The sequence below is a fragment of the Leptonotus elevatus genome, chromosome 8 (assembly GCF_054856555.1).
Source record: "Leptonotus elevatus isolate MCC_2025b chromosome 8, RoL_Lele_1.0, whole genome shotgun sequence".
Lineage (NCBI taxonomy): Eukaryota > Metazoa > Chordata > Actinopteri > Syngnathiformes > Syngnathidae > Leptonotus > Leptonotus elevatus.
In genome coordinates, this window is record NC_141246.1 from 19092911 (window position 1) to 19113950 (window position 21040).

Below are 21040 nucleotides of genomic sequence, written 5' to 3' on the forward strand. Positions count from 1 at the left end.
CATTGTTGGAAGCTCTTTTACATAAACAGTGTAATGTAACAGGGTGCTGGCGATGGAGCCAAATATGGTTCCCGTAAAGCTTCTCAGTGGGGGTTGGGTTTTGCACTCCCACCCACTGTGTAATCGCTGCGTGTCCAAAGCAAACATTACACCATTGTTTGAGAAATGTGCACTTCTCGTTTGGATTTTGGTGCTTTTACTGCTCAACTCTTTTTAGTATGTCCACATATATTTATTGTTCCTGTTGAAATGAAAACAGGTCAGATTATGTCGTCAGTGGTCATGCAGTGGTCAAGAGGCGAGGCTCAACCCGCCGCTTACTTTTTCACATCTCTACACACACGACATCATAAATGGGTCTAAAGTGCAGCACCGACGCTACATTTGAACAATGCTGGTCTTTGTTCAGTTTTTCACTATTTGCATTCGGTGTGTCTATATTGAAGTATGTGTGTTCTTGTTACTAGGTAACAAGAGTTCATGTAAAAGTGTTAACAGGCTCCAGGGCAAAGATTAGTCAGCCCTTAGGGTGTGTCTTCTGAGTGAATGCAGGGGTCATCGCTTCTCTTTTCTCTCAAGTTTTCTGCTCAGGGAAATTGAGGGCACCAAGTTTAACGTCAATACCTTTGACCATTGTTCACCCTTTTCCTGACAACACCGCCCTTACGTAACACACATTTCCACCACCCCATATCCCACCTCCCGCAATGTAACTCCGTTGCTATGACGACCGCATAAACAGAGCTGAAGTCAACCACCCAAAAATGTTTTTGACAATAATATGTTCTCTGCAGCCCCAGTAGTCCAAATATGGTATTCTGGTTAATGTTGCGTTAGTGGAATATGAGTTAAGCTGCAAAAGCCAGCAGTTTTGATCAATATCAGAAACCAGGAGGCGGCCATTTTGCCATTTGCTGTCGAGTGAAAATGACATCACAGTTGCTCAGGTCTCAGGCAACAACCAATCACGGTTCAGTTTCAGAAAACCGGTAAGCTGTGATGTCATCTTCGGTTGAAAGCAAGTGACAAAATGGCCGCCCCTTGAGATTGATAACAACAGCTGGATTTTGCTTCGTAACTCATATTCTACAAATGTAATATTACTCAGAGTGAGGTCACATGTGACATATTATTGTCAAGAAATGTTTAAGGTTGACTTCCCTTTTAAGATTCAGTCTGAAAAACGACACAACTTGTAATCACCAGCAGGTTTATTTTTTAGACAAGCACAAGCAAACACACACATACAGACATTTCTTCTGTTTTATGAACTTCAACACAGCCTTTCGTCTCCTCTCGGTCTCGAGCACGGCGTTCGACTTTCATCTTCTGTCAGTTTCTTTTTCCAATTTCACTTCTCAGCTGTAACAGCTTTTATTAGACGGCGTGTATGTGTGTGTGTGCATGTGTTGGTTGTCTTGCCAGCTGGACTTTTTGAGCCTTTTAGCTGGAAGAGCGCACAGTGGTGGTTGTGACTGTGGTCTTGGAGCTCCCTGTGAAGAAGACGAGAAGAAAAAAAAATGTCAGTGGTTCAAGTTTCCATGTGGTTATGTAATGTGTCACTGCATGGCATTAAGCATCACTTACCGGAACCAATTGGCCTTAATTGAGAAAGGAAAGAGAAAATGTACAATGAATGGAGTGTTCGATTTGTATGTTCTCTCCAAATATGTCTATTAGGATCTACCTGGATTCCTCTGAGTCCAGGAGGCTCCTGTAGGTGGCAATTTCCTTCTCCAGCCTGGTCTTGATGTCCAGCAGCATCCTGTATTCCTGGCCCTGCTGCTCAATGCTGGCGCGCACGTTGGCTAGTTCTGTCTCCAGCATGTTGATTGTGTTCTGGAAGCTGGCGAGCATGGAGCTGTAGCGGGCCTCTGTCTCTGCCAACGTGTGCTCCAGCGCACCTTTCTGTAGGAAAGAAGCACGTGATTGTATCTGACAGTGTGGCTACATTGTTAAGACTTTTTACTCATGGGCCCTTTTGAACTCTAATGACCTACAAGACCATCATGTTCTGCATTCCTTCCCTTTTCTTCAAGCTCTTTAATGTCTACCAGAATCTCCCCCCCCCCCCCCCCCCCCCCACAAGCTCCCGCCATCCCCCTACCGCATTCTTCAGTAAAGCCCTCCTTCCGCACCCTTTATCACTGTCTCCATTTCCCTGGACAAGGGAGGCATCTGGGAATTTTGCTCATATAAGGCGAGATTGTGAAAAAGGCCGTCTGGCTTTCGTCTCTCACCATGCTGAGTTGAGACTGCAGCTCGATTTCCAGGCCTTGCAGCGTACGTCTCAGGTCTCCGATTTCTGTCTTGGAAGTCTGGATGGTTTCTGTGCTGATGGTCACTTCCTTGCTCAAGGCAGCCGTCTAGGGAAATAAAAGAATCATTAAACCTGCCATACGTATTCAAAGTAGTGTTTTGTTTTGTTATTTTAATAGTGACCTTCTCATTAAACCAGGCTTCCTGGTCGCGGCGGTGTTTATCTGTGATGCTCTCATACTGGGCGCGGACTTCTTCCAGGACTTTGTTGAGGTCCTGTTGGGGTGCGGCGTCGACCTCCACATTGACTGTGCCGGACAGCTGTGATCGCATGGCTGCCAGCTCCTGCGAAGCCCCAACCACCCCAAAAAAAGTTAGCATTTTTAAACCTTCTCTGAGGGAGATCTCTATGAGGATTCTCGTACCTCGGCGTGGTTCTTCTTGAGGTAGGCCAGCTCATCTTGCAGGCCCTCAATCTGCATCTCCAGGTCAGCTTTAGTCAGGGTGGTCTGGTCGAGCAGGCGGCGCAGGTTGGCGATGTCGGCCTCCACAGACTGCCGCATCATCAGCTCATGTTCGTATCTGTTTTGTCAAAGGAAGTGGAATGAACTTGATGCTTGGAATACAAACGCTGACTAAACGTACTGCTTAAGGCATAGGACATTTCTTCTTTCTGACATTTTTGGCAATTTTGCAGACATTTTATGGTCATCTCTGGATTTCTTCTTTGGACATTTGGACTTTTTTTTAATGTTGTCTTTTCTGCCTTTTTTAAATACGTATTTATACATAAATATATATAATATGGTAATTTTCTGCCTTTCTTTTGTTTTTGGACGTTACTTTTTGAACATTTTCTTTTCTGCCTTTTTCATTCAATCCTCTGACATTTTTTCTTGGCAATTTCAAGGACATTCTATGTTTATTTTTTGGACAAACGTGTTCATAATTTCCTAACAACTAAAGAAATTTGACATTTTTTGAATATTTAATTATTCAGGTCTCAAACTCTGTTGGAGGAGGCCCTCGAGGACTAGGGTTTGAACCCAATGACTTAAGTTCTTTCTTACTTGGTTCTGAAGTCATCAGCAGCCAGTTTGGAGTTGTCAATCTGGAGGAGGATGTTGGCATTGCCGACGGTGGCGGCCATGATCTTAAATGGACAATTTGAGAATTAGTCGGTAGATAGCAGCTGTTTTTACTTGATAGACCCACACTATGACCCCAAAACAGTATAACATTTGTAAACCCGTATCAGTCTACCATGGTAATAATTAACAGTCGTGCAAGCTCACCTTGTCCTTCAGGTCATTGATAATGGCCCAGTAGTTGCCGTAGTCCCTCTCGGCTGCGGGCCCCTTCTGATCGTAGTACTCTCTGATCTGCTTCTCCAGCTTGGCGTTGGCAGCCTCCAGAGAGCGCACCTTCTCCAGGTAGGTGGCCAGACGGTCATTCAGGTTCTGCATGGTGGCCTTCTCGTTCAGCTGAATGGTCTGGTTCTGGTCCAAGGCGCCGGACAGGTCGAAGGAGGCTGCTCCCCCGCCGTAGCCGCCATAGCCGCTGCCGTAGCCGCTGCCGTAGCCGCCGCCGTACCCGGATGAGACGCTGTGCTTGGTGGAAGAGGAGATGCGAGGACCTCTGAGGCTCAGTCCAGACAAGCTCTGAGCCTTGGGTGCGCCTCGGGATGAGTAGCTGTAGCTCTGCCTGCTCATCATGACGGGCCCGCCGGTGATGCTGAAGCTGGATTGCATGGCTTGAGAGTCTTTCGAGAGAGGAGACGAGAGGAGTTGAGCCGCTTGGACCAGGAGTGAAGTTGGGTAGCAGCGAGCAGGCTCCTAATATAGCGCTGGTCCTGGGGCGGGTCTGGCCGGGGGGAGGGAGGGTGGGAGGGAAGGAGGGGAGAGAAGGAGGGAGTTTTCCTCTGCCGATCAGCACTGGCTTGACACAACCACCATTTGTTTTCTTTTAAGGACCCATGTTTTTTTCCCTTTCCCCCTATGAGGGCACGCTCATGGAATGTGCGAGTGTGTGTGTTGCTGCTTTTGTGTCCATGCTTGAGGGAGCTCGGGTTGTGCTGAGATGTGTGCGTGTGTGTCATCTTTAACATTTCTGCATGCTTATGTAAATACCTGCTAGTCCACTCTCTTTTCTTCCTGTTTGAATATTTGCATGCAAATATGAAGTCAGTTGATGCTTTAGTGTTCTGACTCTAGATGGCTTTCACATCAGGCACTGAGCAAGTCTTCAAACAGTTGGGTAAAAAAAGACAAAGAAAACAAAATGGGTCAAGAATTGATTGACCGACACAACTTTTTGAGTTATTTAACTCAAAAGGTTGGATCAAATTAAATCAATAGTCTAAAAGGTGCCCATGATTTTAATTTTATTAAATTTTATTAAATTTTATTAAATTTTATTAAATTTTATTAAATTTTATTAAATTTTATTAAATTTTATTAAATTTTATTTTTGGGGTTGTTTTGTGGGCTATTCATTTGACCCATCTTTTTGGGCTAATTGAATAACCTGATTGAATTGGGTCAGAAATGAACCGACCCAACTTTTTGAGTTATTTAATCCAAAAAATTGGGTCAAATTAAATTAATAACACACAAAACAACCCAAAAGTGGATTATTCAGTTGACCCAACTTTTTGAATTAATTGAGTAGCCCAACAGAATTGGGTCACAAATGAACCAACCCAGTTTTTTGAGTTATTTTATCCACTAAATCGGGTCAAATGAAATTAATAATATACAATTCAACCCCAAAATGGATTATTCAATTAATCCAACATTTTGAGTTACTTGAATAACTCAATTGAATTGGGTCAAAAATGACCCAACTAATTTTACCCAACTTTATGGGTTAGATAACTCATAAAGATGCATCAAATTAAATTAAATGAATAACTCAACAAAGCAACTAATTTTTTTGGGTTGTTTTGTAGGTTATTCATTTGGCCCAACTTTTTGGGTAAATTGAACCGCACAATTTGGGTTGTTTTGGACCCAACTCTTTTTAGAGTGTAACTTTTTTTCTGTCGAAAAGGATAGCTTCAGCCTTGCACTGTGTGGGAGGAAGGGAAGTTTTGGAAGTAAACTTGTGCCAGTGACCTCGTGGCCAACATTGAATTAAAAAATGACTTTTCATACTCATTGACCAGCCCACGAAAAAGGAATCTGCGCCTCCATTGTTCACCACATCACACTGGACATCCCCCACAGTTCCTGTGTGTGCACTAACATGTATGTGTGTTCTTGAGTGTGTTGATTTTGGCCCCTGTTCCAGCCTGTTTTTGGTAGGAAACGGCGCGTATAAAGGGATTGTGTGTGTTCTTGTGTGTGCATGCATGGCTGCTGGAGTGCAAGTGTGTGTGCTGTTCCTTATCTGAGTTTTGGGCTGTGGGCCAACTTGCTCTGCTAGTGGAGATGGGAGAGGCCTGTGGGGTCATCACCTCTCAGCCAAAGGGAGAAGTGACTCATGCCTCTTATTTGTTGCAGGAGCGAGCAGGGTTTGGTCTCACTCGACTGTGAGAGATCTTTCACTCATATGTTTCATGAAACTCTCTTCAGTCATCTAGTGATTGACTTGACTTTCACTGAACTATTTTGCTTGCTATTACACTTCAACGAGGGCATTTAAAAAGCAGTCTTTGAAAAAACTAAATTGCCCAGATCTGCCTTTTGGCCTTTGCTTGCAAATAAGCAATGAAGTTCTGTTGCAAGCAATATGAAGCAAAGTAAAAAAAAATGTGCATGTTCTTATCACGTCACAATGATGCAAAGCTGAAAATTTGATTATGTTTTTAACAATATGTGACCAGTTCAGTTTCCCGGAGACAGCTGGTATAGCCCGCAACCCTCGTGAGGAAAAGCAGCTCAGGCATGGTTAGATAATAATCATCAATATGGGACACAAAATGTATTTCATAGTCAAATTCATTTTGTTCATGTGACCTCCCATAACCACTTGTTTCCCTCTCACTTGCAACTACAAATCATGTTTCCAAATGAGTAAGAGTGCATCGCACAATTGTCTCGCAAACAGCCCAGGGTGCTCCCCGCCTTTCGCAAAAAAATAATTGTTGTGGCCAATGTTAGTATTTCAGAATGGGAATAAATGTTCTTCCAGTATGCAAGAAAGCAAACACTCATCGGCTGTTTCTGCTTCAAAGCAAAATCATATGCAAATATCATTTTCAGTCAACAGCAAGTGGCAAAATGGCCGCCCCCTGAGATGTGTCTTTGACACATAAAGACTGAAAAACATAAAAGTATTTGTCCACTCTTAAAGTTTGACATGCATTTCACTCTGCAGTCACAACTTTTTCATGCAAGATGGAAAGTGGGCGTTTTCACCCCAAACCAAATATGACTCATTCTTACATAGTCATTATTCACGCCTGTATTTATTTTTAGTGCAATTTGTAAATTCAGATTGCAATAATTCTAGTGTGTGTGTGTGTGTGTGTGTGTGTGTGTGTGTGTGTGTGTGTGTGGGTGTGGGTGTGGGTGTGGGTGTGTGTGTGTGTGTGTGTACGTGCGCGAGCGCGCGCAGTTGTCAAAGGAACTTCAGCATGAGTCAAACAGGATTCGGGGCAAAGTCTGCATGTCCCAATACTTACGTAGAATAAAGCCTCAAAGATTTCAAACCATACACCAGTCGCATACCGAAATAGAAACACACACATTGTCTTGAAACCACCCACAAATCTTCAAAAACAATGCTGCTATCTTTATTTAAATCCTTGTGTACTTTATGGGAGTGTTAAGTTGTCATAAAGTGCATGACTCTGTGAAATATCTTCTGCCCACTCCCTTTTTTCCAATGTCAGCCAAAGAAGCCAACATTAGCTCACTGCATATTTGAAGCAAACACATCCACCTGAGTGGATTTGGAGTCGACGTTTACTTTCCTCATTTCGTTGACTTCCAGAGTTATTACTTGTAATGCCTTGCGAAAGTCACATCACATTCCTATCCTATCAGTGACATTGATTAATTAGCGAGTTGTCAGCGAGACAAGACAAAATAATGCAGTGGAAAGTCCAACGTCGGTTGAGCTGTGATAAGCTCACATTTCAATTAATGGTACAGACAATGCTTTAAGAAACATTTTAAGATTGCATTTGGATTCGGAGCCTTCAGTAGGGATTTACCCGACTTAATTCACCTCTTACTCCCACCACTATCATGTTGCATTTTTTTTTTCATTTGGAGCAGTTCAAAATATTTTTTTATCTTACTGACATGACAAAAATATTAAATGTTTAAATGCTATACATTAAGACTGTTTAAAAAAGAAAAAAAAAAAAAGAGCCTGATATTGATTCATAAAACCATGAATTGGTTATTTTAACTCATTCACTGCCATTGACGGCTATAAACGTAAAAAATAAAAAATATATTCTTCTTCTTTTTTTTAAAGAAAAGATTATTAAAAATTAGGGGCGTCAGGCGATTAAAATTTGTAATTGTAATTAATCGCATGACTTCAATAGTTAACTTTTTAGGTTTTCATACTCGTGTTAACAAAAGTGAAAAAAAGTGAAACTAATAGAAATAGTTCAAATGAATTTTTAACTTCTATAGCCATCAATGGCAGTGAATGAGTTAATGTATCTTGTTTCCATAAATTAATAAAATAGAATTGTACAGACCAATTTTTAATTAATTAATTGATTTAAAAGTATTTTCTTACATTAATGAACGACCTGACTTATTACACTTTAAGACAATTCAAAATCTTTTAAATTTATACTTACAATTATTGAATCAGAAAATTATGAAAATATTTTCATCGCATCTTTGCTGATGTCAATGCTTGTGTAACACTCAAGTGATTATAACACGTGTTACTTTTATCCATAAACTAAATCATTTAACCAGTTACTGCCATTTAATATTTGTGGAGTTTTTATCATGTCCTTGATATTTAAGAATAATTGATTTTCCACAGAGAGCTAATATTGATTGAAGTGAAGTCAATCGAATTGAATCGGGGGGAAAAAAATAAAAATTGAATCGAACTGAACTATTGTGAATCGAAATCAAATGGACTGAGGAAATTTTGAATTGATACCAAACCCTACTATACATCATAATACTGATTATTATGTATGATTGATTATTATGTATGATGATATAATGTAATAATGTGCGCGGATGTCTCCAGTTTGCTCGTGGAACATGCTTGTTGTGACCATTCCAAACAGAAGACGTAAAAATGATGACATCATGGAGGTCCGGCGGCATGGCCGGGCCCTGTGAAGACAAATTTCAAATCTGCTTGATTACAGAAACGTTCTTCTTGCCAACACTTGCAATTACATCACACAGCACTACTAGTCCTGAAAGCCCCGGGCAGAATGAATGAACATGGCGGGACATGGAGGCTAAAATCTGATTCGACAGAATTTGATGATTTATGGTCTGACATCACTCACAACTTTAACATTTCTCTCTAAAAAGCAAAACACCGCCATTCTGCCGTTGAACACTGTGCCCTATTGTCTTCAGATTTTTCACAGCCTTGCGAATGAAAGAGAAAATCACAACAGGAAGCCTGTCGTCCGCTTCTGCGTATCGCCTTGAAGTGAACATAAGATCCAAACAGTTTCTGTTATTTTCTTGTATCCCAGCAACAAGTGGAGCGTGTCACTCACGACACCTGCTTGAATGGCACCCTTTGTCTTCCAGTCTGGTTGCATTCACTCACCTGGAAGCATACATCAACATCGTCCCTTTCATATGAATGTTGGCTAATGTTCTCTCTTTGAGCTTGTATTTATGTGATGAGAATATTTTCGCCAGATTTTCTCCATCCAGCAAACATGTGAATTGTTGCATGCTTGCAGAGTTGCGTTTCTTCAACACATGTTTCCCATACAGCACAGTTAGCAGGTCTGTGTATGATCCACAAGGAATCATAGCAATGCACTGCTGCGCACTCCTCGGAGCCTGCTGTCAACGTACCCCACCCCAGCACAGGCAGGCATTATCACATCCTGTTCAACTATTCGGACTGCGCTGTGCAATAACTTCCCAGCATGGAACTTCTATGCCAAAAGTCCAGCACACACGCACAGTTATTGACATGTGCAATCCAGGTGTGTCCCTCAGTATGCGTGTTAAACATTCATCAGCATGACAAGTGCTAATAACTGTCATCTGTTTTAATTTAGGTACGCACACAGTTGTGCGCTTGTGTCGATAGATATTTTACCTTGACTCATTCAACAATTAATTACTCATTTAAAAAATATTAATGAGGAGTGAGGGTGGGGCGTTGCAGTACAGAGAAAGGTACTATATTTTTGTAAAATAAATGACGATGATGTTTCTGGTTGTTATATCTACAACTTGTTTGACAGAAGCGCTAATATTTACTTTGGATGTCTAATCTCTTGTTCCTGTTAACATCGTTAACATTGCAATTTGGCATAGCGAGATAAGAAAGACTGACATACTGACATCAAGGTTAAACTAAAGTCTTGATATTTCATCCGGATGCTTTTATTTGACTTGACAAACACATCAGTTAGTCTCAGTGCCACACCCTCCATGAAATCAGATTCCTCAACATTCGAGGTGACTTTTACTATTACACAGTCCCCTCTAGTGGAAGATCATAAAATGCAGGCAGACCAAGACAACTGAAGAGGAGCTGGTGTGGGCTTTTTTTTTTTCCATTTCATTTATCGTTTTAAACATAATCAAGCACCACACATGAGGGGGAAGAGTCACTGCACTTATTTTGTGTCAGTGGCGTTCCTAGCTTGAATGTTGAATGTGTTTGTTAATTTGGTGGATTTAATGAGTGTGTTTAAGCTTTACTTATCTTTCGTATGATTCTGGTGGACAGAAGCGTGAGCGGGGTTGTTTTTTCCCCCCACAGCGGCCTTGGCGTGTACTGTGCATTGTTAGGAAACACGTAAAGATTCACAATTGCCACTTCCCACTGCACTTACAAAATAAAAGTCTCTGCACGTTCCAGCTGTCAATGGTTTATTGTGACGACGTGCAATACCAACAGTGCATTTAAATGACACTTTTACCTAAATTAAAATTATCTTCTGTAAAAGCACACACGTCAGATTTTGTTTTTTGTTTTGTTTTTCTTTGTTTTTATGACGTAATCTCATCGTGGTTATGTATCCCTGCATAAATGCGGTGTGCCCGTTCGCAGTTTTGCTCACATTTGGCTCGCAAAATCTACATTTTTTGACGTTAAAACTGCGATGTGAGAGCGCTTATTTCGAGCCTTGACTTATTGCTATAAATGGCGTTTTATGATAATAATTTTGGCTTTGTTTCCCAGCGTGCTTGCATTATTTTATGTTAAGGGTTTAGCTCCGCATCCTCCAAGCATTTCTTACACACAAGGTGGGCACCAATTCCCCATGTCATGCTGTAACACCTTAGAAAACCATTTCATTTAAGTAATATTTTTTATTTTAAGGGTGTCTTGTTTATTTTGATTTTTTAAGGGTATCTTAATGACATGCACCTGCCCAACAACGTCGCCCTGTGTACATAACGTACAGTACATACCATATTCCAATGTTTATCGTAGTACCAAGACTGACCTGTGAGAGGCAGTATGGTGGCACAGGGCATCCAGACTGCCAGAAAATTCAAAGAAGAAAGTAACGTAATCATCCAATTACTGTTAATAGTAGTATTAGTAGTAGCAGTAGTAGTAGTAGTGAATGACTTGTAAAGTATACGAACGCTCACCACAACCAGTTGCTCCCCTTTTTGTGTCTGGCAACACCTCAAGCTTCAGTATTGTTTACTAAATGGCTGTCGTTTCGTTTTTATTTTTTTTATTTTTTTGTCACAGTCACAGTTGGTCTGTGTTGACCACACACATGTAAGGATTTGCCATTGGAAAATGTTTATGATTGCAGTCCCAACAGGAAAGGTTGGAAAAATCTCTCCTAACAGACTCCACAGAATAATCGCTCCAGATAATCTTTTAGAAACAATCTGATAATAGGCCTTTGTTAGTTTATAGGGAGGGGAAATTCTCAAATTTGGCCCAAATGTTGAATTGTGTGTACCCAGTTTAACAAGTGAGAGCTTTAACTTGACCCCCAGGAGAACCCACCGCGGAACAATTAAAGTCATTGAAGTGACAGTATACACTAGTATGGACACATGCTTTTCACTCTCTTCCTGCGATACACACTGAGACCCTGAAAGTATGCCGTTTTGCAGAAAACCACAGTGTGCATGGCTGCATGTGCACAGCGAGGAGGTGCAAAATGTGTCTGAAGAAGAAGTAAATTAAGAGCTGAGAAGACTGAAGGCCAAATCAGCTTTTGTTCAGAGTTCAGTGAGCATTCATTCTGTCCGTTCTTTTGTTGCAACTTGGGAGGAGGAAGAGAGGGCGTGCCGTGGAGGCCTGCTGGGGGTGTTGACGCATACTATGCCAGGATTGGTCACTGTGCCATTAATCTTTAAGCTTGTCTGACACCGCTTGGCCTTTGGACGAGAATCATGTGTGAATTTAGGCCAGCGTGTAGGCTACTGTATGTTCACAAACTGTTTTCTGTCTCATGGAACTACAGTGAACCCTCAATATATTTCCTCATAATTGTTATATCAAAAAGTTCTCATGCCACCTCTTCAAAAGTATTACTTTTCAACACTCTCATATGTGCAGATGTGGCAACATGAGAAAGAGGCAATGGCAGTTTTGTGTCAAGGAAGAAGAAGTGCAGTGTCATGCCAGACCTGGCCAGCAGGAGGAGCTGGAGTAGAAAAAGTCTTGTAACTGGATCATGCAGAGAAATAATGACATCTGTAAATGTGTCTCACAGACGTTTGGAATAATTTCCTTAGTTTGTATCCCTCAGACTGTGAATAAACGGAATTCCTGCTAGCTCTCCGAGTCCTTTCTCTTCTATAAGAGGCAGCATAGCCCACTCCTACAAATTGCTCAAGTTTCGAGCCACAGCAACGTCGTTTCAGGGACAAAATCGTCTCATGCTATGATTGCTATGGATACCTTGTTAGATTTGTAAAAAAAAAAAAAAATGAAAAAAAGCCATTGGGCATGAAATTATCTGTTTTAAATCAGTGTCGGTTGTGCACTCTTAATTAAAGCATGTTCCTCTTTATGAGCATGGTTAAGTGTTATTACTCTATATTTGAGATTTGTATTTCTATTTTTTGTTATTGTATTAATATAATATCAGTTTTTATCTGTTTATCTATTATATATTTTCAATTTTTATTACCATTGTTCTACCAAAGGTCAAAATGAATGTACAAATTAAGCTTGATGATTGATGCGTCTAAAAGAATTCTGGGGACGGGGATCAATAAGCCATGGCTTCAACCCGTCAGCCCTTCTTTCGGATGTTGTTGATGTTGCAAATGATGAGATTGGTGAAATCTGTTGTAATAATATGGCCAATAAGATTTACATTTTTTTAAAGGGTGCTTAATATTCACTCCCAGCCATTATCACTAAAGCAATCCCCTTCACTCCCAGCTGTTTTACTGGATTTTGACTGACTTTGCAAGGTCCACAGAATATTGTGTTTTATTGCTATAAAAACATGAAACCTACCAAAAGAAAGATTAAAGTCTCTTCTTTCATCTGGAAAAAATATATTATTTCTATCTGTTTCCGTTTTGCAGCAATTAGCATTAGAATATAGCAAAATGTTATCATTATTCACAAATCTATTTAGAATTATGAGTAATTGAGGGTTTTTCAACATTGTCCTGGTTCATTTCCTATGCTCTGCTGCCACCTGCTGGCCGTCTGTGTAATAACTTACATTTCTTCAACCGTTCTTTGCAGTTGAGAGGCTGCATCAAAGCCTTCTGTATGCTCTAGCTAAAACGTATAAATACGTCTTTGGGACACTTAAAACAGAATGCATTTATACGTTTTGGGGAGCAAATGGGTTAAATGTGTCACAGAACACTGTATAAATAATGTGATCACAAAATAATTGAGGGCAGATAATGAAGCTGTGCGTTGAGGAAGAAAGTGAGGAGGACCACCTTCTCACATCAGGATTTTCCTCAATTGTGTGTTTCACTGAAAACAAAAGAAAAATCTTGCATCACAAAACTATTTGTTTGACATCCGAGGCTCCTATTGAATAGTATTACTCCCTTTTTCTTTTCTTTTTTTCACCACTAAAAGAAGGACTCATGTGCAGTATGTATGACATCATTCTGGATGGGTCAACGACTGTCAGTTCAGTAGATGGCACTCAAGAGCTGCTCGTCCGGTTCGAGTACCCAGAGCAGAAATGTGCTTGTTGGCCACCACTCTATAAAATGTAGTTTGCTCATTAAAGTCCATGTTTGTCTTTGAGGATGGCAGCCGCTTTGTTTGGCGGTGAATAGAGTGGGCTTCATTTATGCCCACAGCAGCACACGTAAAATGTCCCTTGTCTTGCTAGTAAAAATGTTCCCGCTGCTAGTTGCACTTTTGGTTTACTAGTATGACTTTAAGATGGGCTCAAACAACTTTACGCAGAACTGTGGATGCCGTGTGAGCATTTTCCAATGATATCAAATAAATGCTTGAATAGCTTTGATGTCCTTGTTAAAGTGTTGCTTTGAGATATGAGTGACTCGATTTCCAAGTTTTCAAGAATCAAGCCGTCATTAGATTTGCTTTGATTTGCATGAACACTTGAGACACGAGCATTCTGGCAGCCAGTGACTCAACTCACTTTACAGCAAGCAGCAGTTTGACAGCCACAATTCAACATGTCAACTCAGATTATTTGTTTCCCCTCCATATGTGACCTGTTAAGTTTTTTACACCTGGATCGTCTCCTGCCACCTCTCAAAATGTTATAAGTAGCTTGCTTCCAAGAAGAACTAAGTCATTGTGACACCAAAGGGTGTTGATGTCTGTGTGTCATGAGCAGGCAAGCAGGGTGACATTTTTGTCAAGAGCATCTCACAGAACAAAAGATCTTCATAATGAGCTACTGAAAGAAAAACATAGGATTAAGAAAGCTGTTTTACAGGCCAGCCATGCCTATCGTGTTTCCGCATTGGTGGAGAGGCTTGAACCATGCGCAATCAATGCCATTCATTCCATACGGACTCTGTTATCGCTTTTATTTGTCAGTATGGGTAAATTCATGGATTTATTGTGTTTTGGAAAATGGTACTTCACATTTTTATTTCTTAATATTAATTACAATACATGCACTTTTGCATTAGATAGCACTTTCAACATACTTCGTCTCGGTCATTTTTTCCATCATCGCGCTTCCACAACTTTTAAAATAAAATTTTAAAAAAGGCCATGTTTGTAGAAAAACAAAATATATTATTTGCTCTATGTAAATGTCTTATCCTGAGTGGCCTTTTTTTTTTTTAGCTTGCTGAGCTTGTGTGACGGCTTCTTGGCAGACTCCGATGTCACCTCGGCTAATGTAAATATTAAGTAATGCTTCCGTACAACAAAGCTAGGAAAGTCTCCTATATTCTAAAAACAGCTGGGTCAAAGGTAGCTAACCCAATTATGGATCAAAAATGGACCAATCCATTTTATGGTTCAATTTGACCCAACTTTCTGGGTTGCTTTATACAAAATTACTTTTTCTTTTTTTTTTTGCATCCCAGAAAGTTGGGTCAAATTGACCCAAGTTGAGGATCTGACCCAACTTTCTGGGTTGTTTTATACAAAATTACTTTCTTTTCTTTTTTTATCATCTGAGAAAGTTAGTTAGGTCAAATTGACCTAAGTAGACGATCTGACCCAACTTTCTGGGTTGTTTTATACAAAATGACCCAATTTCTTCTTCTTCGTCTTTTTCTTTTTTTTTTACCCAAAATGACCCAATTTTTTTTACCCAAAGTTGGGTCAAATGTACCCAAGTGAGGATCTGACCCAACTTTCTGGGGGTGTTTTATACAAAATTGCTTCCTTTTTTTCTTTTTTCTTTTTTAAATCCCAAAAAGGTGGGTCAAATTGACCCAATTTGAGGATCTGACCCAACTTTCTGGGTTGTTTTATACAAAATGACCCAATTTATTTTATTTTTTTCTAAACCCAAAATGACTCAATTTTTTTAACCTTAAGTTGGGTCAAATTGACTTTTTTTTTCTTTTCTTTTAACATCCCAGAAAGTTGGGTCAAATTGACCCAAGTAGACGATCTGACCCAACTTTCTGGGGTTGTTTTCTACAAAATTACTTCTTTCTTTTTTTTACATCCAAGAAAGTTGGGTCAATTTGATCCAAGTAGACGATCTGACCCAACTTTCTGGGTTGTTTTACCCAAAATGACCCAATTTTTAATTTTTTTTATTTGTATGCAAAGTTGGGTTAAATTTACCCAAGTAGACGATCTGACCCAACTTTCTGGGTTGTTTTATACAAAATGACCCAATATCTTTTCTTCTTCTTCTTTTTTTTAACCCAAAATGTAACCTTAAGTTGGGTGAAATTGACCTAAGTAGATGATGTACCCCAACTTTCTGGGGTTGTTGTTTTTTTACAAAATGACCCCCCAAAAAAATTATCTTCTTTTTTCTTTTACCCAAAGTGACCCCTTTTTTTTTTACCCAAAGTTGGGTCAACTTGAACCAAGTAGAGTGTCTGACCCAACTTTCTGGATTGTTTTATACAAAATTACCATTTTCTTTTTTTCCCCAAAACAACAGGAAATTTGGCTCAAATTGACCCAAGTAGACAATCTATCTCATCTTTCAGTTTATTTTATTTTTATTTTATATACAACATGACTAAATTTTTTACCCAAAGTTGGGTCAAGTTAATCCAAGTTGTTTTATGCAGAATTATCTATTTTTCTTTTTTTCTTTTTTTTTTGGGTTGCAAAAAAAAAACAGGAAGTTGGGTCAAATTGACCCAATTTTTTACTCAAAGTTGGGACAAATTGAACTAAGTAATCTGTCCTTTTTTTTAAACCCATAGTTGGGTTATTATTGACCCAACTGTTTTTAAAGTGCAAGTCCTGACTTTTTCCATTTCATTCACTTCACCAGCACTCAAACGTCAGTCAGTCTTTTGAAGTCTTGCTTGCTTAATAATTGCATAATTTGCATCAGCGCATTCACATTAGTCAGTTTGCAAGCAGAGAGGCAGAATTTGCTTGCTCACATATTTAATTTGGTATGACTTAATAAAATAATGAAGATCATTGTTTGAAAAAATTCATATGCTTAAAATAAAAAGCCTTCACAGAAGCGTACAGATACATTTTCTTAACCATGTTAGCACTTGAAAGTACTTAAAAGTCTGTGCGTGCTGAGTTTTCCACAATCCGCAATGACTGAGGATTTTCCTTAAGGGTTATCATCCCATCTGTGTGTCATGCAGCGAGACGTCACGCCGGTTGTCAGGCTGACGGGCGACAAGAGACCTGTGAATAATGAAAGCAGTCAAGCACCCTGCATTGTTTTCTCCCTATGAAAACATCATCCTGAGGGAAGTATATATATATATTTCAATAATTGTACACAATAAATCATTCATCAAATTCATCACAGAAGTGCGAGTTATTTATTGGTGCACTGAGCTAACCTCATGACTGAGCCATGTTCCCACTGATGGCACGTCTTGCCATTTCTCTCATTGTTTTCATTTCCTTTTCTTTTTTTAATGTCCTATTTTTTGAGAGCTCCGTGTCATTCATTTTGGCCGCCTTTCCGAGTCAATGTGTCATCATCATCGCTCTCTCACTCTTTTTTTTTGGTGCTCTTTAATTCACATCTTACACTTACAAAACCAACACCGCATTGTTTTTCATTTCCATCCCAGTTTTTGGTATTGGGCCAATACCCGGCCTTATTTCAAGGTATCAGTACATAGAGACACCTGATACCAGTATCAGGCACCCACTTTTGGCCATTTTATGATGAGCAACTAGAAATTAGAAAAAAATAAATTGTTGCCATTCATTTCATGCAATTTTAAGGACAACTGCTATATTGGGACATATAGGTCATTCTCTAAACGTATCTGTCCTTGTTTTGAGCCTGGCAAGAAAATAGTTGAAACCGTTTTAATCTTCACTTTGTCCGGGATAGGTGTAACCCAGTTTTGACTTAAAGATCAAGATAAATGTGAAAGAAGTGTATTTGCAAACAAAGCTCACATGCTTCTCAATGTATGACAGGAATGCATGTTTAGCTTAAGGTTAAGCATACCTGGACTCACACAAACGTGCATATTGTATTTGCTTGTCGTTCAATCATGTATGTTGAAGTCCACCATGCTTGTGTGACACTTGGACGTGAACGTATTTAAATGCTGATGAGAAACGACTCCACAAGCGTCAGTAAATGCAATCTTGCACATTTCTGCTCTGATATATTTGACTTCAATAACTTTGCTCTCGACCTTTGGCCCTTGTTTGGCTGATGTGAAATTGTCACAGCTGTGTGTAATTTCTGTCACATTCATGAGTCAACATTTTCTGACATTTATCCTATAGCTGTGTGTGAGTTAAAACCGCTTGTTTTGTCTGGGAATAAATACGCACGGTGGCAATTACGCATTCCGAAAGGGGTTTTGGGAATGGTAGAGAAGTATTTCAAGAATGGTCATTCATTGAGAAATGATAAAATGTGGAATCACAAGTTTGACCTGTAACAAGGGCGGATGAACCCCTCACCCACTAGGCACCACCCGTGTGGTGATGGAGCGATTGCATGGTGTAATGATAGCCACATTCTTTCGCTTTCAGCTAAGACTCCTCCCACATTACCCACTATATAACCCAAGCAGTTAAGTGATGCTCACAACTGCAGATCCTCCCTAGTATTCCGACCTGGTCCACATCCAGATACTGCATCATGTCTCTGAGGGCTAAATCCTACGGCCAGAGAACGCTGAGCGTTTACGGTGGAGCCGGCGGCCACGGAACCCGCATCTCCTCCGCCCAGTCTTGCTACATGCCCGCTCCGGGTTTCAACCTGGCCGACGGCCTGGACCTCCACGTCGGCGCCAACGAGAAGGCCACCATGCAGAACCTGAACGACCGTTTGTCTTCTTACCTGGAGAAGGTGCGCACCCTGGAGAAGGAGAACGAGCGCCTGGACAGGCAGATCAGAGAATGGTACCAGAGCAGAACTGTCATCAGCCACGACTACAGCAGTTACTTCGCCACCATTGATGGGCTGAAGGATAAGGTGAGAGTAGTAGCATTCCAGGATTAGCTGCCAAATAGTGTTTCTGTTGGATGTAGTAGAGATATGATGGCACTTACAGCTGCCAACAACTCTTGTTTAGAAAACAGACAGCAAAGTTTCATTCCAAACTGTATCACAATAACATTTACACGGCAATGCATACATACTTTTCAAACAGAATTTTGTTACCAGTCCATCCCTGGTATCGGTACTCGCCCATCCCTACAAATAAACAGTGTTTTTATATGCAAAATAATCCGTCCATGGAAAACAACACAGTACTCTCTCTTGTATTATTATTATTATTATTATTATTATTATTATTATTATTATTATTATTATTATTATTATTATTATTATTATTATTATTATAAACTCTACCGATCTAAGAGCAGCAGATTACTAGCTTTTGTGGTCTTGTCATACATTTGCAGCCATTTGTTGCTAGGCAAAGATCATTGGGATCAATCCTAACTGCCATTAAGAAAATCCCATCCGGTTTGCCCGCTTTGAATAGCAAAACTAAAAACTGGAAGTCAAGCACTCAGAAGGGTACATACATCACACGTGACTGTTTGAGATGCCAGTGAGCTCGTGTTGTGGGCTCTCTGAAATGTTTTTCTTTCCTTGTCAGATCTGTGTCGCCGCCAGGCTCAATGCCAAGGCTATCCTGGATATTGACAATGCCAAACTGGCTTCCGATGACTTCAAAATGAAGTGAGTGTGTTGTGTGTGTCACGTCACGTACTTGATATTTGCGGCGAGCCGCCTAACCCTCAGCGACCTGCGTCAGATATGACAATGAGCTGGTCATGAGGATGACGGTTGAGGCGGACATTGCTGGGCTGAAGAAGGTGCTGGAAGAGATGAACTTGGCCAGGGTGGATCTGGAGTGCCAGTTTGACGGTCTGAAAGATGAGCTCATCATGGTGAAGAAGCATCACGAAGAGGTGAGGGTGTCCTGCCACTGTTTAAACAAAGGCGCTTGAGCAAAATGAATGAGTTATCTTAATCGATACATTCCAAGACCAACACCCATGATGTGTTTGCACACAATTCTTCACCACAGTGTTTGTAGCTAACACCATCCCTCTTCTATTCATTATTCACTCTACAGTATGTGAACAGTGTCACTATTTGTCACGGTCTATCGTGGCTTCGGACAGTCCTAAAGTACACACAGGACCTCAGTCCCCTCTGAGAACACTGAGGAAATTCCCTGTTAAGTTAATGTTTTTACAAACACTGCTCTCTCCTCTAAATACAATTCCTTACATCCTTCTTTGCTTCCATTAGCATCATGCTATTTGCACTGTGCTTCCTAAGGCAGGAAAGACATCAGTTGACACGATTACTTCTTTGACCTCCTCAAAGGAATTAGCTCTACTCAGGAGCCAGATGGGCGGCCAAGTTAACGTGGAAGTGGACGCCCCGCCCTCTCCTGATCTCAACCAGATTATGACCGAGATCAGAGAACACTATGAGGCTATGATCGCCAAGAACCGCAGGGAACTCGAATCCTGGTACCAGAACAAGGTGAAGAATATGGCTAATGATAACTTCCCCAAAAAAAACGGAATTAACATGTCACATTGTGTTTGGGATGTACCAAGATGGTTGCAATAGAGCAAGAAGTGAAGACACAGTCAGAGTGTCTGGTGACGTCCCACTCAGAAATCAAAGAACTGAAGAGCACCCTCCAGAGGCTTCAGATTGAACTGCAGTCTCATCTTAGCATGGTATGTGTAACTTTGCCCTTTCAAGTGAACACGTGAATAGTCATTTCACGCTCATGTCTTCTCTGTGTGGCCCCACCAGAAAGCCTCCCTGGAGGGCTCCCTAGCAGAGACCCAATCCCGCTACGCTGCACAGCTAGCAGGCCTGCAGAACATGGTTGTGAGCTTAGAGGCCCAGCTTTCCCAGCTCTACGCCAACATCACCAGCACTAAACACGAGTACGACATGCTGTTGGACCTTAAAACGAGACTGGAGCTAGAGATCGCAGAGTACAGACGGCTTCTGGATGGAGAGGAAGACAGGTGAGAAAGAAACGAAATTCTGTGTTAGAATCACAGCGATCACATCATCAGAATGACCTGAAATCATGCTCTGCTTTTTTTCTTTTTTACCAGCTCAAAGCAAGGTACGTATCCTCAGAAGCACCATTAGCATTCAACCAGGTTTAAACACAAGGACTACCTTTGCTCATGATTCTTTTCTTTCCTTCAGTGGTCACCAAGGTCATCACAGTGGTGGAGACGGTCGTGGACGGGAGGGTGATTGAGAGCAGCAAGACTGTCGATGTAGATGTGGATGAGATTGAGTGATACCTTGGAGGAGACTCGAACCCAATAAAGATCATGCAGCTCATGCTTGTGTGCTGTCATTTCTTAATGATTTGGACTTGCTACACCTCCGGGCAACCCCGTGCCTGAGGCCGGCAGATATGGAGAATTTGGGTCCAGAAAGTAAAAACCATAGCCACAAGTGTTTCTACTCAACTGGCAGGCCTGTGGCTAACGCCAGTCTGTGACAGGTTTTTACTTTCTGGACCTGGATTCCACAACCCTGGTGATGTGCCCTGTGATTGACTGAAGACCAAACCAGAGTGTAGTCTGCCATTTTCCTGAA

General features: G+C 40.8%; 2 protein-coding genes across 2 annotated transcripts; one reads left to right on the top strand and one right to left on the bottom strand.

Annotated features, from left to right (window-relative positions):
• Positions 1-1193: 1193 nt before the first annotated feature.
• On the bottom strand, positions 1194-4025 carry LOC147170113 (keratin, type I cytoskeletal 19-like). Its single transcript, XM_086082220.1, has 8 exons — positions 3555-4025; positions 3330-3412; positions 2685-2841; positions 2443-2604; positions 2241-2366; positions 1688-1908; positions 1588-1601; positions 1194-1493 (listed from the first exon to the last, which is right to left on the bottom strand). The coding sequence occupies exons 1-8, from the start codon at positions 4008-4010 to the stop codon at positions 1444-1446; spliced, it is 1269 nt and encodes a 422-aa protein (XP_085938346.1). The 5' UTR covers positions 4011-4025; the 3' UTR covers positions 1194-1443.
• A 13982-nt stretch (positions 4026-18007) lies between these two features.
• krt98 (keratin 98) lies at positions 18008-20779 on the top strand. The gene is made up of 8 exons (XM_086082495.1): positions 18008-18409; positions 19044-19126; positions 19203-19359; positions 19784-19945; positions 20023-20148; positions 20228-20448; positions 20542-20552; positions 20639-20779. Exons 1-8 carry the CDS (start codon positions 18074-18076, stop codon positions 20734-20736), a joined length of 1194 nt encoding a protein of 397 aa, XP_085938621.1. The 5' UTR covers positions 18008-18073; the 3' UTR covers positions 20737-20779.
• The last annotated feature ends 261 nt before the right edge of the window (positions 20780-21040 follow it).

Coding starts and splice junctions, on each gene's coding strand:
- krt98 (XM_086082495.1), top strand. CDS start 18,074: ATGTCTCTGAGGGCTAAATCCTACGGCCAGAGAACGCTGAGCGTTTAC. Junction 19,127..19,202: donor TCCGATGACTTCAAAATGAA/GTGAGTGTGTTG, acceptor GACCTGCGTCAG/ATATGACAATGAGCTGGTCA. Junction 19,946..20,022: donor AATCCTGGTACCAGAACAAG/GTGAAGAATATG, acceptor GGATGTACCAAG/ATGGTTGCAATAGAGCAAGA.
- LOC147170113 (XM_086082220.1), bottom strand. CDS start 4,010: ATGCAATCCAGCTTCAGCATCACCGGCGGGCCCGTCATGATGAGCAGG. Junction 3,413..3,554: donor TCAATGACCTGAAGGACAAG/GTGAGCTTGCAC, acceptor TGTCCATTTAAG/ATCATGGCCGCCACCGTCGG. Junction 2,367..2,442: donor AAGCCTGGTTTAATGAGAAG/GTCACTATTAAA, acceptor TTATTTCCCTAG/ACGGCTGCCTTGAGCAAGGA.